Below are 14,148 nucleotides of genomic sequence, written 5' to 3'. Positions count from 1 at the left end.
ACCAAAGTTTAGTTCCAAGCACCCAGACCTTGAGTTGAAAAACAAAAATGGACAGTGAATCTCAAGAGATGGCTTATTGGCTAAAAGCAATTGTAGCACTAAGTGCATTTGGTATAAACATACACATAAATAAATGCATATTTTTAAAATATGGACAGTGGTCCCTGAGCTTTTTTTCTTTCATGTTTCTGTACACACCCAGTCATCCTCCCCCTCTCTTAGACTAGTACCTTGCCCCCATTTATGAGTTACTGAATCTCCTGTCAAACTTTTCAGCCCAGTGTCAAACTTTTCAGCCCAGGTTCCTTGTCGAGCTTCCCCGCTGGTGCCGGCAGGTGGCGACAAATCTCCTGGTAGGGCGCTCTGTCAGGCATGCACACCTCTGTGGTGCCAGACTGCAAGCACTGCCGCTGCACTTCCGGGCGCAGATCCAGGTGAGCCAAGGTCTCCCGAGAATCCTTTATTACCGTCACCCCTAGTACGGGTGCCTCAGCTTGCTGCCGGGGTGCCCAGCATCAGAGTGAGCATGTCCAGGTGTTGGTCGGGTTCCCACCGGAGGAGACAGAGCTGCCGGGACTTCTGGATCCCATCAAAGCTCTATGGGCTTTATACCAGGGTTTCTGGGGACGTCGTTCGTCAGGTTTTTTATTGAGTCTGACTGCCCGGAAGCGGAGCAAGACTCCTCCCCGTCGTCTCCTCGGTCCCCACCAGGCGGCGCCGTTTACTCAATCCAGTTATCCATGTGGTTGCTGTCTGTTTCCCACCCTGGGAATGTTGCGATAGTCCAAAGAGTCATTGAAATGGACTATCAGAGAACAATCTTCCTGCCATTTGTAATAGTCTTCCTCTTAGACAATGGTTTGACACTATTAGATCTCCTGGTTGGATATGCACAGGTTCCTGTGCTCACCCTCAGAGCCTGAATTGGTAGGTGTAGCCTGGGCTCCAGGTTGAGATCCATAGTTTCAGCCTCCCTCCCTCAGATGGTATAACTGGTAGAAACAGCTGGAGTAAGTTAGCTATTATGTCCTGAAGTTTATAGCAGTAAATGATTGTTGTTGGCCTTGTTTTGAGGGCCAAAATGTCCATGGTTTCTTCGCACCACAATGAACATTCTCTTCTCTACCAGGATGCAGAAGGTCTCTGTGCTCCTCTTCTTAGCCTGGGTCTGTTTTCTTTTCTACGCTGGCATTGCACTCTTCACCAGTGGCTTCCTTCTCACCCGTTTGGAGCTCACCAATCAAAGCAGCTGCCAAGAGCCCCCAGGCCCTGGTTCTCTGCCATGGGGAAGTCAAGGAAAGCCTGGAGCCTGCTGGATGCCTTCCCGGTTCTCCAGGGTGGTTTTGGTGCTGATAGATGCTCTGCGGTTTGACTTTGCCCAGCCTCAGCGCTCACATGTGCCTGGAGAACCTCCTGTCTCTGTGCCTTTTCTGGGAAAACTAGGTTCCTTGCAGAGGATCTTAGAGACTCAACCCCACCATGCCCGGCTGTACCGATCCCAGGTGGATCCCCCCACAACCACCATGCAGCGTCTAAAGGCTCTCACCACTGGCTCACTGCCTACTTTTATTGATGCTGGCAGTAACTTTGCCAGCTATGCTATAGTGGAAGATAATCTCATCAAGCAGCTCACCAGTGCAGGTCAGTATGTGCCCCTTTGGCACCTTTGGGCCTTTAGAAGTTAGGAAGCCAGGACTTCGGGTACCGAGCTGTGTATTTGGCTATGGTGTGAGGAAACTGGGAATAGAAATAGATGGGACCTTGCTTGTGGAAAGGCCTAGAAGTTTTGTCCGAGATGAAGCTTCTAATTTGCACAAAATGTTTATTTTAACTCTTGGGAGCATCCAATTAAGGAAGAAATGAAGACAGGAACTTGCAAGGATGGAGAAAAGATCCAAGTTGTGTTCACTTACTGCTTATGAAGAGGGCAGGTCAAGGGCAGCGCAGGGTGCGTGTGCCTTTAATTCCAGCACTCAGGAAGCAGAGGCAAGAGGATCTCTGAATTCCAGATTAGTCTAGTCTGTAGAGTGAGATCTGTCTCAAAACAGACATACGTGACCAAGCCCGCTCAGTCAGTCAACAGGTTCTCCAGCACAGGAGTGAAGATTAAAAGAAAAGAGACAATTAGACAAAATTGTAGCATGACCCCAGCCAGTTCTGAGGCTAAAGTCAGGTTTGTTTAATTTAACTTTTCTTTTAAGCCCTTTTAATTACATGTAAGTATTTAGGTCAGTTCTAGGTTGAGGAACCAACAATATAATAGAAACAAACAGTCAAGGAACAATCAAGGCAATATACAGAGTCCAGTTATCACCCTGTGACCACTGTCACGATCTAAGGGCTCATCAGGATGACAAAGTATCTGAGCCTACTACCCTGTGCTAGCCCACAGTCATATTCAAGCCTGAGGCCTACTTCTTTGTTTTAGCCTAAGACTTGGATTCCTGACTGAAATTACTTCCTTGTCATGGCCCAAAGTCAGATTCCTGCCTAAAGCCCATTTCCTTGTCCTTGGCCAATGTCAGATTGCAGCCCCAAAAGCTCTCCGCACATAGGTGTCAGCAGATACCCTAGGGAGGAAGCAGTAGCATATCATTTTGTAGGACTGGGAATAACAGGTCTAGAGGGAATGTGGTTATCAGAGAAAGCTTTTTGGTGGGAAATTTTAGGTGATGCTGAATGAATTCCTGTGCTTTGGGATGTGTGGTTGGGATTCCTATTGAATTTGTACACACACACATACACACACACAGCGTAAGGGTGTGAGCAAGCGCACGTGACATCGTACACTTACGGAGGTGAGAAGACAGCTTTGGAAGTTGGTTTTCTCCCTTCCACCCTGTGGGTTCTGAGTACTGAACTCAAGTTGTCAGGCTGGGTGGCGAGCTCTTTCACTCACTGAGCCGTCTCCTCTGCCCTTTGTTTTTTGTTTTCTGATTTTTGTCTTTTTGAGAGTCTTCTCTTATATTCTCCCCTGTTCTGGTTCTCACATGAACAAGATATGCTCTGATTCCCCTCTTGTCTACAGGAAGGCGTGTAGTCTTCATGGGAGATGATACCTGGAAAGACCTTTTCCCCGGAGCGTTTTCCCAAGCTTTCTTCTTCTCATCCTTCAATGTCAGAGACCTACACACAGTGGATAATGGCATCTTAGAACACCTCTATCCTACCAGTGAGTGAGAAAGATCACTCAGTCCCTCACTGACCCCAGGAGCTGGGGAGGGTTCCTTTAGTCTGCAGACCCTGGGTACGGCAGCCTTGGCTTGTACCACTGGGCGTAGAGGAATGTCACCCATGACTGGGCTGAGGTGTGGGGTTTCCTGCCATGTGCTCAGTGTTCTCCCCTCCACAGTGGACAGTGGTGCGTGGGATGTGCTGATCGCTCACTTCCTGGGTGTGGATCATTGTGGTCACAAGCATGGCCCTGACCACCCTGAAATGGCCAAGAAACTTAGCCAGATGGACCAGGTGATACAGTGAGTGTGGGGTGCTGGCTGGGGGAGTGGTCTGTATTTGAGAATCTCAGGACATAAGATTCCATGAGGGAAAAAAATCCTATGTGCAGCCTGGATGAATTCTATGTATGTATTTTGAGATAGGGTCTCATAAGTAGCTTTGGCTGACCAGGAACTTGCATAAACCAGACCAGGCTGGACTCAAAGTCCCAGAGATCCACCTGCCTCTACTTCCCAATATTGGGATTTAAGGCATTCACTGTGCCTGACTCTTGATTTTTTTTTTCCCCTGTTTTTTTGAGACAGGGTTTCTCTGTGAATCCCTGGCTGTCCTAGAACTTGCTTTGTAGACTAGACTGGCTTCAAACTCAGAGATTCACCTGCCTCAAACTGCCGAGTGCTGGAATTAAGGGCATGTGCCTCCACTGTCCTCCACTACCCAGCAGCTCTGAAATACTTTATATAGGCTTTTCTCCTAAAAACCTAGGGACACCAACCATCTTGAATAACTGTGTGTAGCTCTGGGCTGCAGGTGACAGCTGAAGAGGTGTCTTTTTGACAGAAGTTTAGACCCTGGTAATGGAAGTTAATGGCAGGGGTAAATGGGCCCCTGAGAAGAATCTTTATTTCTCCCTGCCCTCTGACACATTTCTTGACCCCCAGGGAACTTATAGGACGCCTGGAGAATGACACACTGCTGGTGGTAGCTGGTGACCATGGGATGACCATGAATGGGGACCATGGAGGGGACAGTGAGCTGGAGGTGTCAGCTGCACTCTTCTTGTACAGCCCCACAGCCCTCTTCCCTAGTGTCCCACCCGAGGTAAGGCCTGGGTTGCACCTCTTCTGGTCTCCCTATATTGTGATCCCCCTATTGTAGGCTCCCCAAGCCATGATCTGGTCCCAACTCATTTATTTTTATTTGTGTGATGTATGTATGAAGTAATTGCACATGTGTGTGCTGGCATGCACACTCGTGTGTGTGTGTGTGTGTGTGTAAGGAAGCAGAGGATGTTGGTATTCTGCTCCAGCACTCTCCACCTTATACTGAAACAGTGTCTCTCACTGAACCTGGAGCTAGCCTGGAGGCCAGAAACCCTCCCGTCTCTGCCCACTGCGGCACTAAGTTACAGGCACGCATGGTCATGCCCAGCTCTGTTTACACGGAGTCAGTGATCCACACTTAGGTCCTTATGCAGCAAATGCTCTCACCCGCTGAACCGTTGCTCCGAACACTCCCTCCCACTGTTCTTACCGAGGCCTGGTGAGGCCGTTGTCACTTGACCTTTTCTTCTAGGAGCCAGAGGTTATTCCTCAGGTCAGCCTTGTGCCCACGCTGGCCCTGCTGCTAGGGCTGCCCATCCCGTTTGGGAACACTGGGGAAGTGATGGCTGAGCTATTCTCAGGTGGCGATGACTCCTCCCGTCCTTACTCCTCTGCTCTGGCCCAAGCCTCGGCTCTCCACATCAATGCCCAGCAGGTAGGTGGGAGGACTAGACTTCCAGGTAACAAAGCACAAGGACAAATACGACCCCATTGTCTTTGTTCTTGTCAAAATGCCTTTCTTCCATTATCCTTCCCTTCTCCATCTTGGATAGAATTTGAGCTCCACGTTTCCAGACACCTCCCTCATATAAGGCCTGTGCTTACCTCCGACCCGGTTTGTATCTCTGGCCTTCTCTGCCAGGTGTCCCGGTTTCTTCATACCTACTCAGCTTCAACACAGGATCTCCAAGTTAAAGAGCTCCGTCGGCTGCAGAAGCTCTTCTCCAAGGCCTCTGCGAGTTACCAGCACCTTCTGCAAGATCCCCAAGCCGCCGAGGCCTCGCTGAGCACGCTGACTGCTGAGTTCCAGCAGTTCCTGCGGGGAGCTCGGGCCCTATGCATCGAGTCTTGGGCCCGCTTCTCTCTGGTCCGAATGGCAGGGGGTGCTACTCTCTTGGCTGCTGCCTGCCTTCTCTGCCTGCTTGCATCCCAGTTGGCAATAGCCCCAGGCTTTCTCTTCCGCCCACTACTGCTAATACCTGTAGCCTGGGGCCTAACTTGGACCATATTGTATGCTGGAGTCTCTGTAACTACTGGGTCAAAGCTAGACTCAGTGGTTCTGGGGGCTGTGGCTGCAGCCAGTTCACTCCTCCCCTTTCTGTGGAAAGCCTGGGTTATCTGGGAGTCTAAGAGGCCCCTGGCTCCCCTACTTCCTGTCCCTAGACCTGTCCTAGCTCTACTGCTCATCCGCTTGGCCACCTTCTTCTCTGACAGCTTTGTTGTTGCTGAGGCCAGGGCCACCCCCTTCCTTCTGGGCTCTCTCATTCTCTTCCTGGTTGCTCAGCTTCACTGGGAGGGTCAGCTACTGCCACCCAAACTGCTCACAATATCCCGCTTTGGCTCTTCCGCCCCAACAGCGCCCCCACGGCACAGTGGCACACACGCCCTGTGGCTTGGAATTGGGTTGCTTTTATTTACAAGGCTAGCCGGGCTTTTTCACCGCTGCCCTGAAGAGACACCTGCTTGTCGCTCCTCTCCCTGGCTGAGTCCTCTGGCATCTATGGTAGGAGGTCGAGCCAAGAATTTGTGGTACGGAGCTTGCGTGGGGGCACTGGTGGCCCTGTTAGTCGTCGTGCGCTTGTGGCTTCGCTGCTATGGTAATCTCAAGAGTCCTGAGCCCCCTGTGCTCTTTGTGCGCTGGGGTTTGCCTCTCATGGTACTGGGCACGGCGGCCTACTGGGCACTGGCGTCAGGAGCAGAGGAAGCACCACCACGCCTCCGGGCCCTGGTTGCCGGGGCATCAGCTGTGCTGCCTCGGGCTGTGATGGGGCTGGCTGCCTCGGGGCTCATGCTGCTGCTATGGAGGCCTGTGACAGTGCTGGTGAAGTCTGGGGCTGCTACTTCAAGGACCAGGACTATCCTCACTCCCTTCTCAGGTCCCCCTACTTCTCAGGCTGACCTAGATTATGTGGTCCCACAAATCTACCGCCACATGCAGGCGGAGCTCCAGGGCCGGCTGGAGAGGACTAAAGCTCAGGGTCCCATAACCGTGGCTGCCTATCAATTGGGAAGTGTCTACTCAGCTGCTATGGTCACAGCCCTCATCCTCTTGGCCTTCCCACTTCTGCTGTTGCATGTAGAGCGTGTCAGCATCGTGTTCCTGCTCCTGTTTCTGCAGAGCTTCCTGCTCCTGCATCTGCTCGCTGCTGGGACTCCAGTTGCTACCCCTGGTAAATACAGACCTGCTCCCTGAGGCATCTGGTCTTAGGAAGTGGTTTCTCACCCTGACAGAGGGCCGCCTGTCCTTCCAGTTGGGAATAACTTCCCTTATCTGCCTTCTTCACTATGCTGACCCCCCTCCCCCCAGGAGGACTTCAGGACTCATTTCTTAGAGAAATGCTGTCTCTCCGTGAGCATCTCCTTGATTGTTCCAGTTACAAAAGTGATATATTGTGAATGTGTTATCACAAAGTGAGCTCTTTGTGAGGAAGAGCTTGAGCGCTGGTGTTGTGCTATGATTTACAGTAGTGAGGGAATTAGAACAGTAGTATTGGCTGTGGGGAAGCTTGGGCTAGCAGGTGACCGTGTACAAACGTGCTCAAGTACTGGGCATGGATGGTCCCAGCACAGCAGGCTGTCAGCTAGGGAATGGGATGGAATTGTAAAGATGTTTATCTTTTCTTTCAGGTCCTTTTACTGTACTGTGGCAGGCAGTCTCAGCTTGGGTCCTTTTGGCTACCCAGACCTTCTACTCCACAGGCCACCAGCCCGTCTTTTCAGCCATCCATTGGCACGCAGCCTTCGTGGGTTTCCCAGACGGCCATGGCTCTTCTACTTGGCTGCCTGCCTTACTAGTGGGAGCTAACACCTTTGCCTCTCACCTCCTCTTTGCAGGTACCTCTCTGCTTTCCCTCTCTGACTTCTGTTTACTCCCGGAGCATTATGGGAAGAAAGGAAAATGTTGGCTCTGGAGGGGAAAAGTTGTTGGCTCTTTGCAGTCCTGTGGCCCTAAGTTCTTTGCAGCCTAAGCCACCTAGGGTGGTTGGGGACCAGGGTGGACTGGCCCCAAGATCCTCCCTTGATGTTAACCCTGTCCTCCCCGGAGGCAGTAGGTTGCCCACTGCTCCTGCTCTGGCCCTTCCTATGTGAGCGTCAAGGGCCAAAGAGGAGGCAGCCACTCCTGGGAAGTGAGTCTGAGGCCAGAGTCAGGCCCGAGGAAGAGCAAGAGGAGCCACTGATGGAGATGCGCCTCCGGGACGCTCCGCATCACTTCAATGCAGCCCTGTTGCAGCTGGGCCTCAAGTACCTCTTTATCCTTGGAGCTCAGGTGGGTGCGGAGAGATGGCAGAGCTGGCAACCTTTCCCCACGCCCACCCTCTGCACTCTTCCTTAGTTTCCAATACATTGGGAAGACCCTTGATGGAGGTCCAGCAAAACGAAGCGATTGCTCAAAGAGATCATGCATGGCAGATTTGGCCAGGCCTGGATCATTTGTATTCTGCAGTGTAGCTCTAGGCCCTGTTAGTTACATTACAGATACTGGAAAAGCCGAGGTTATGGCTGGGATTCTTTTCTAAACTGTGGTCCAGAGGCAGAAGGTGTGTTACTGCCGTCTTCTGTGCTAGAGGGCAGAGTCTGAATGTCAGCATTACAGATGGGCAGTGACCTGCCTTCACATGCGTCAGGGCTTGGACCAGGACAAGCACTGGGTTTCCTGACTCCCACACCAGGTGTTTCCAGTGGCATACATTGTTCTTTCATCTTCCTCCTCCTCCTCTTCTTCTTCCTCCTCTTTTTTCCTCCTCCTTCTCTTCCTCTTCCTCCTCCTCTTCCTTTTCCTCCTCCTTCTCCTTCTCTTCCTCCTTCTATCTCTTGCCAGGCTCTATAACAATTTCTCCTTTGCCTTGCTTCCTCCAGAGTAACTGCACCTCCTCTCTTCTCTCAGATTCTCGCCTGTGCCTTGGCAGCTTCCATCCTCCGAAGACATCTCATGGTCTGGAAGGTATTTGCTCCCAAGTAAGTGTGTTCGCTTGGAAGGAAACTATGGATGGCCTAGATGGACAGTGTTTTGCCTCTTTAAAGAAAGGCATTAGACCTATTGTCTGTGTCCTGAAATACTCCACCTTTCTCCACAGGTTCATTTTTGAAGCCGTAGGTTTCATGGTGAGCAGTGTGGGACTTCTCCTGGGCATAGCACTGGTGATGCGAGTGGATGGCGCTGTGAGTTCCTGGTTCAAAAAACTAGTTCTAGCCCAACAGAGGTAGCCCAGGCTGTGCAGGTTGGCACCTGGCCATGGAGAGAGCCGGGGACTAATCCGGCCCAACCTGTACTGGTGCTGGATATTCTGCAAGAGACTCCGACACACCTCTTAAACCACCCTGTAAACTCTGGGACTTTATTATTTTATAACTGAGAATCACCTGGAGCCTGAGCCCTAGCCTCCTGAGTTGGATGTATCTGACAGACGACAGGGGCAGTCACCAAAGTGGAATAAAAGAACAATGTGAGTGTTTGTATGTATCTAAGATCTGTGGAGATCCTCGTCAAGTCAGCCTCTCCTCTCAGCAAGTGTGAGTAGATGCATCATCTTAAGCAGGGCTTCCTGTACCACAGAACCCTTTGGCAAGAGGTTGTCTGGAGTAACTGACCTCTTTCCAAACTGTTCTAGTGATCCCATTTGTTCCGCCCTCTGCCTTGTTTGGTTTGGTCATTCTGTGCTTCAACTGATAGGAGGGAAGACAAGCCCGACATCATGAAGCACACAGACATGTTTGAACACACATAGAACATGTTTCTCGTACACAGTTTAAAGAACTATGGTACCCCTGGTACCCTTTCCGTTCACAGCTGTAGAAGCCTCTCTCTAGCTTTTTAGCCTATGCCACCTTTTTTGCATCTTTTTTCCTATTGATTACTCCCAAGTTAAAGCCAAAATAGAATGGAATGTTTCTCCTTTTTTGAAAACAGTCTCACTAAGCTGTAGCTGGCTTGGAACTCTGTATGTAGACTAAGCCAGCCTTGAACTCACAGAGATCCACCTACCTCTGCCTCCCAGTATTGAGAATAAAGGTGTGTGTCACCACGCCTGGCTAATGATTTTCTTCTATGTCCATCCTGTGACTCTCTAACTGACCACTCACATGTCAAATTTAACGTGTGAGGGTGTCCTGGAAATGTCTATCAGTGGAGGTGGGAAGAGGCTCTGGAGATAAGGGCTGGGACTGTGTTTGAGGTTTGAGTGTGTTCTAATTAGGAGGAGATGGGACTTGTGGCCCGAAGATGAACAGATGTTAGAAGTGGGACCAACAGGTGTGGTAGCAACACCTGGATCCTAGTACTTGGGAGGTGTAGGCAAGAGGATTTAAACCTCAGAGATACATATTTAGTTGGAAGCCAGCTTGGGCTACATTTGGGAAACAATGACAAGAAGATCTGGAGAGGTTTCTAACCACCTAGATTATGCAGTGAGGTTCAGGCCTGCCGAGTTGAAGCACAGTTTTAAAAGAGAATACATTAGAAGCATATAACTCAGTAGTGTTTATGTGTTCACAAAGTTGTGTAATTATCCCTACAATCAGTCTTGTCAACTCAGAGGAACTATACCCTGTAGCCTCTAGAGAGTCACTAGTCTTCTTGTTTGAGAAAGGGCCTTGCAGAGCTAAAACTAGCTTTGAACTCTGCATCCTCCTGTCTCTCCATTCTAAGGTGCCGGGATTGCAGTCCTATGCCCGTGCTTGCCCCCCACCCCATTATCCTGTTTCCTGTCTGTATTTGCCAGCTGTGGGCATAAAATGAGATCCTTTTTTTTTGTTTTTGTTTTTGTTTTTTTGAGACAGGGTTTCCCTGTGTAGCCCTGGCTGTCCTGGAACTCACTCTGTAGACCAGGCTGGCCTTGAACTCAGAAATCCACCTGCCTCTGCCTCCCAAGTGCTGGGATTAAAGGCGTGCGCCACCACCGCCCGGCTAAAATGAGATCCTTTAACAGGCACTTTTTCTTGACTAAAGTCTTTTATGTCAATCTTTTTAAAAGTTGAAGTAAGGCCAGGTGTGATAACACAAACCTTTAATTAATCTTAGCACCAAGGAGACAGAGGCAAGATATCCCTCTGAGTTCCAGGATACCCCAGTCTGTAAGATAAGTTCCAGGATAGCCTAGTCTGTAAGGTGAGTTCCAGGGCTACGTAGTGAGACCTTGTCACCATAAAAACAAATTTAAGATGGCTTTTCTTTTGTTGTTTTATAGCAGGGTTTCATTATATAACTCATAATACCCTGGAACTCCTGGTTGCCCTTCCTTACCATCCTGAGTGCTAGATTACAGGCAAGTACTATCATGACTACAAAAATCACCTTTTAGAAGTAAACATTTTTACAGAGGTTGGGGGACGGTGGCTGGAGAGATGATCCAGCAGTTAAGATCACTGATTGCTCTCCCAGAGGTCCTGAGTTCAATTCCCAGCAACCACAGTCATTTCACAATCATTTCTACAATGGGATCTAGTGCTCTCTTCTGGCATGCACACAGAAAACATGCGATACATACATAAATACATTAAGTAAATCTTCAAAAATGAGTGTATAATTCCAGCAGACAATAGGAGCTGGAGCTGCCACACAGGAAAGGCCAGTGGGTCTTCATAGCAAGTTCTAGACACCTGGGACTACAGAGTGAGACAAAGTGGTCTGAAGATCAGAACTATCAATTCTGGAATAGTTCACCCCCTCAAAAAGACTGATAAGCACTCTCTTCTTCCCATAGCAGTCTAGCCAAAACAGCCAGCCTCTGATTAGTTAGACAGTCCAAGGCAGTGGGTCTCAACGTCCTTAATGCTGTAACTCTTTAATACAGCTCCTCATGGTGTGCTGGTCCTCTAACCATAACATTACTTTCATTGCTACCTCATAATTTAAGTGTCTGTGTTTCTGATGGTCTCAGGGAAACTCTGTGAAAGAGTTGTTTGACCAAAAGAGTCACGACCCACAGGTTGAGAACCATTGCTCCAAAGCACAGTAATAGATTCCCTTCTCAGGCTTCTAAATATAAGCATGTGAACACACACACACACACACACACACACACACACACACACACACTTGGGAACTTGCTATGTAGACCAAGCTAGTAATGAACTCTTAAAGATAGGCCTGCCTCTGTCTATGGAATATTGGGATCAAATGTGCGTGCCTGCCCCTCCCTAGCCTTGAGCAGGCCAGGAACACCTTCATAATGATGTTAATCCTTAAGGACGTGTACTTAATCAATTAAAAATTGTACATGTGACTTGACACCTTTTCAGGCTTTCTAGTTGCAACTACTTTAACAGGAGAAGCAATTAAAAGTGTAATTAGTTATTGGCTACATTATTTTTCTATGCTTGGTGTTCCATATCAGATTAAGACAGATGATGGAACTGGCTATTGCAGTCAGGCATTTGAGATACTTTGCTGACAATTTAATATTAGCCATATTCCTGGGATTCCTTATAATCCTCAAGGACAAGGTATTGTGAAATAGGGATTGCTTGCCCCTCTTCTCTTGATCTCTTGCCTTCTTCCCCCTCTGTCCCTCACCCCTTCCCCTTCCCTTCCCCCTCTCTCCATGTGCTCATGGCTGGCCTCTATTATTCTCTCTCTCTCTCTCTCTCTCTCTCTCTCTCTCTCTCTCTCTCTCTCCTCTCTTTCTCTCTCTCTGCCTTTCTCTGCCTCTACTACCCTTATAACTCCCCTCCCCATGCCCTGAATAAACTCTATTCTATACTATTCTGTCATGTGGCTGGTCCCTCAGGAGGAAGGGATGCCTTAGCATAGGCCCACTGAGATATCCCCTACCCCCATACCTCACTACGCCACCACAGAACATATTCTATATCTCTTTATCTTTTTTGTTTGTTTGTTTTTGTTTTTCGAGACAGGGTATCTCTGTATAGTCCTGGCTGTCCTGGAACTCACTGTGTAGACCAGGCTGGCCTTGAACTCAGAAATCTGCCTGCCTCTGCCTCCTAAGTGCTGGGATTAAAGGCGTTCACCAGCACTGCCTGGCTCTCTTTATCTTTTTATAAACACATCAATGTACATAATTATTTAAAGCAAAAACTTAAAACAAACAAACAAACAAACAAACAAACAAACAAGATTGCCATACAAGCTGGGCATGGTTGTGATCCCAGCAGCTGGAAGGTTGAAGTGGTTTCCTTGTGAGCTCATAGAGACCCTGTCTCAAAAGCAAAGCATAAGTCAAAGGCCCGCTAGTCCGTCTTGTGAAGTCACCTGTAGACCAGGCTGGCCTCCACCTGTTTGTTTTTGTTGTTTTTTGGTTTTTTGAGGCAGGGTTTCTCTGTGTAGTTCTGGCTGTCCTGGAACTCACTCTGTGGAACAGGCTGGCCTCGAACTCAGAAATCTGCCTGCCTCTGCCTCCCAAGTGCTGGGATTAAAGGCGTGCACCACCACTGCCCGGTAACTTCCTCCACCTGGTTTTATAGCCAACGATGGTCTTGAACTCCTGATACTTTGTCCTGTTCTTGACTGTTGGAATTTCAGACCTACAACACAACACTGACTAACATTTCCTGAGCATAGGTCTCTGTGTCTCTGCATCTGTGTAACACCTGTTACTGTCTCTGATTCAGTCATCCTAGTGGATGTGAAGTGCTTTCTTTCTTTTTTTTTTGGGGGGGGGGAGTTTCGAGACAGAGTTTCTCCTTATAGCCCGGGCTGTCCTGGAACTCACTCTGTGGACCAGTCTGGCCTCGAACTCAGAAATCCCCCTGCCTCTGCCTCCCAAGTGCTGGGATTAAAGGCATGCACCACCACTGCCTGGCTGGATGTGAAATGCTTTAGTTTTACATTTTCTTGAGGGCTTGTGGAATATCTGTCCTGTGCTTAGAGAAGTGTTCGTCCAGATCCTATGCCTATCTATTTTTCTTCTGCCACTGCCAGGTGTGGTGGTGAATGCCTTTCATCTGAGCACTTTGGAGGCATAGACAGATGGATTTCTGTGAATTTAAGGCCAGAGTGGTCTACCTAAAGAGTTCCAGGACAGCCCAGGGGGTACACAGTGAGACCTTGTTTCAAAAAATCAAAAGAAAACAAACAACACCCAAGAACTCTATCACTGAACTGTATACACACACACATTTGATTTTTCTTAGAAACAGATATCTTTCTCTTTGGAGAAAGAGATTTTTTTAAAAAAAGATTTATTTATTTTATGTATATGACTACACTGTAGCTGTCTTCAGCCACACCAGAAGAGGGCATCAGATCCCATTACAGATGGTTGTGAGCCACCAAGTGGTTGCTGGGAATTGAACTGAGGACCTCTGGAAGAGCAGCCAGTGCTCTTAACCACTGAGTCAGCTCTCCAGCCCCAAGAGATTTATTTATTATTGTTTTTGTTTGCTTTGTGGCTTTCAGGGTCTCATGTGGTCAAGGCTAGCCTTGAATTGTTGAGCCTTTTGCCTCAGGTTTTGGCTTACTAGCCCTATCACCTTGCTGCAATTAGAGGCATGCACCACCACCCCCAGTTTAAAGAGGGCTTTGAGTCAAATCCTCTAGTATTGGAGTTAGTAGTAAACCAACATGTGGGTGCTGGGAATTAAATCTATATCCTTCACAAGAGCAACAAATGCTCTTACCTGCTGAGTCATCTCTTACCTGCTGAGTCATCTCTTACCTGCTGAGTCATCTCTTACCTGCTGAGTCATCTCT

General features: G+C 48.8%; 1 protein-coding gene across 3 annotated transcripts; it reads left to right on the top strand.

Moving 5' to 3' along the window:
• Window positions 1-331: 331 nt before the first annotated feature.
• Window positions 332-8,957, top strand: Pigo (phosphatidylinositol glycan anchor biosynthesis class O). 3 transcript variants are annotated; one of them, XM_028779051.1, is made up of 11 exons: window positions 332-434; window positions 1,130-1,641; window positions 3,029-3,172; window positions 3,353-3,476; window positions 4,119-4,278; window positions 4,753-4,935; window positions 5,143-6,670; window positions 7,128-7,334; window positions 7,550-7,767; window positions 8,386-8,456; window positions 8,576-8,957. In XM_028779051.1, exons 1-11 carry the CDS (start codon window positions 373-375, stop codon window positions 8,703-8,705), a joined length of 3,339 nt encoding a protein of 1,112 aa, XP_028634884.1. In that variant the 5' UTR covers window positions 332-372; the 3' UTR covers window positions 8,706-8,957. The 3 variants fall into 3 exon arrangements, with proteins under 3 accessions (XP_028634884.1, XP_028634886.1, XP_028634885.1); XM_028779053.1 differs by lacking the exon at window positions 332-434 and adding an exon at window positions 445-520; XM_028779052.1 differs by lacking the exon at window positions 332-434 and adding an exon at window positions 773-927.
• The last annotated feature ends 5,191 nt before the right edge of the window (window positions 8,958-14,148 follow it).

Source organism: Grammomys surdaster, unplaced genomic scaffold, assembly GCF_004785775.1.
Source record: "Grammomys surdaster isolate TR1022 unplaced genomic scaffold, NIH_TR_1.0 344, whole genome shotgun sequence".
Lineage (NCBI taxonomy): Eukaryota > Metazoa > Chordata > Mammalia > Rodentia > Muridae > Grammomys > Grammomys surdaster.
The sequence above is the reverse complement of the archived record's forward strand: the minus strand, read 5'-3'. Positions and strand labels throughout refer to the sequence as shown.

Coding starts and splice junctions, on each gene's coding strand:
- Pigo (XM_028779051.1), top strand. CDS start 373: ATGCACACCTCTGTGGTGCCAGACTGCAAGCACTGCCGCTGCACTTCC. Junction 3,477..4,118: donor CAGATGGACCAGGTGATACA/GTGAGTGTGGGG, acceptor CTTGACCCCCAG/GGAACTTATAGGACGCCTGG. Junction 6,671..7,127: donor GACTCCAGTTGCTACCCCTG/GTAAATACAGAC, acceptor CTTTTCTTTCAG/GTCCTTTTACTGTACTGTGG.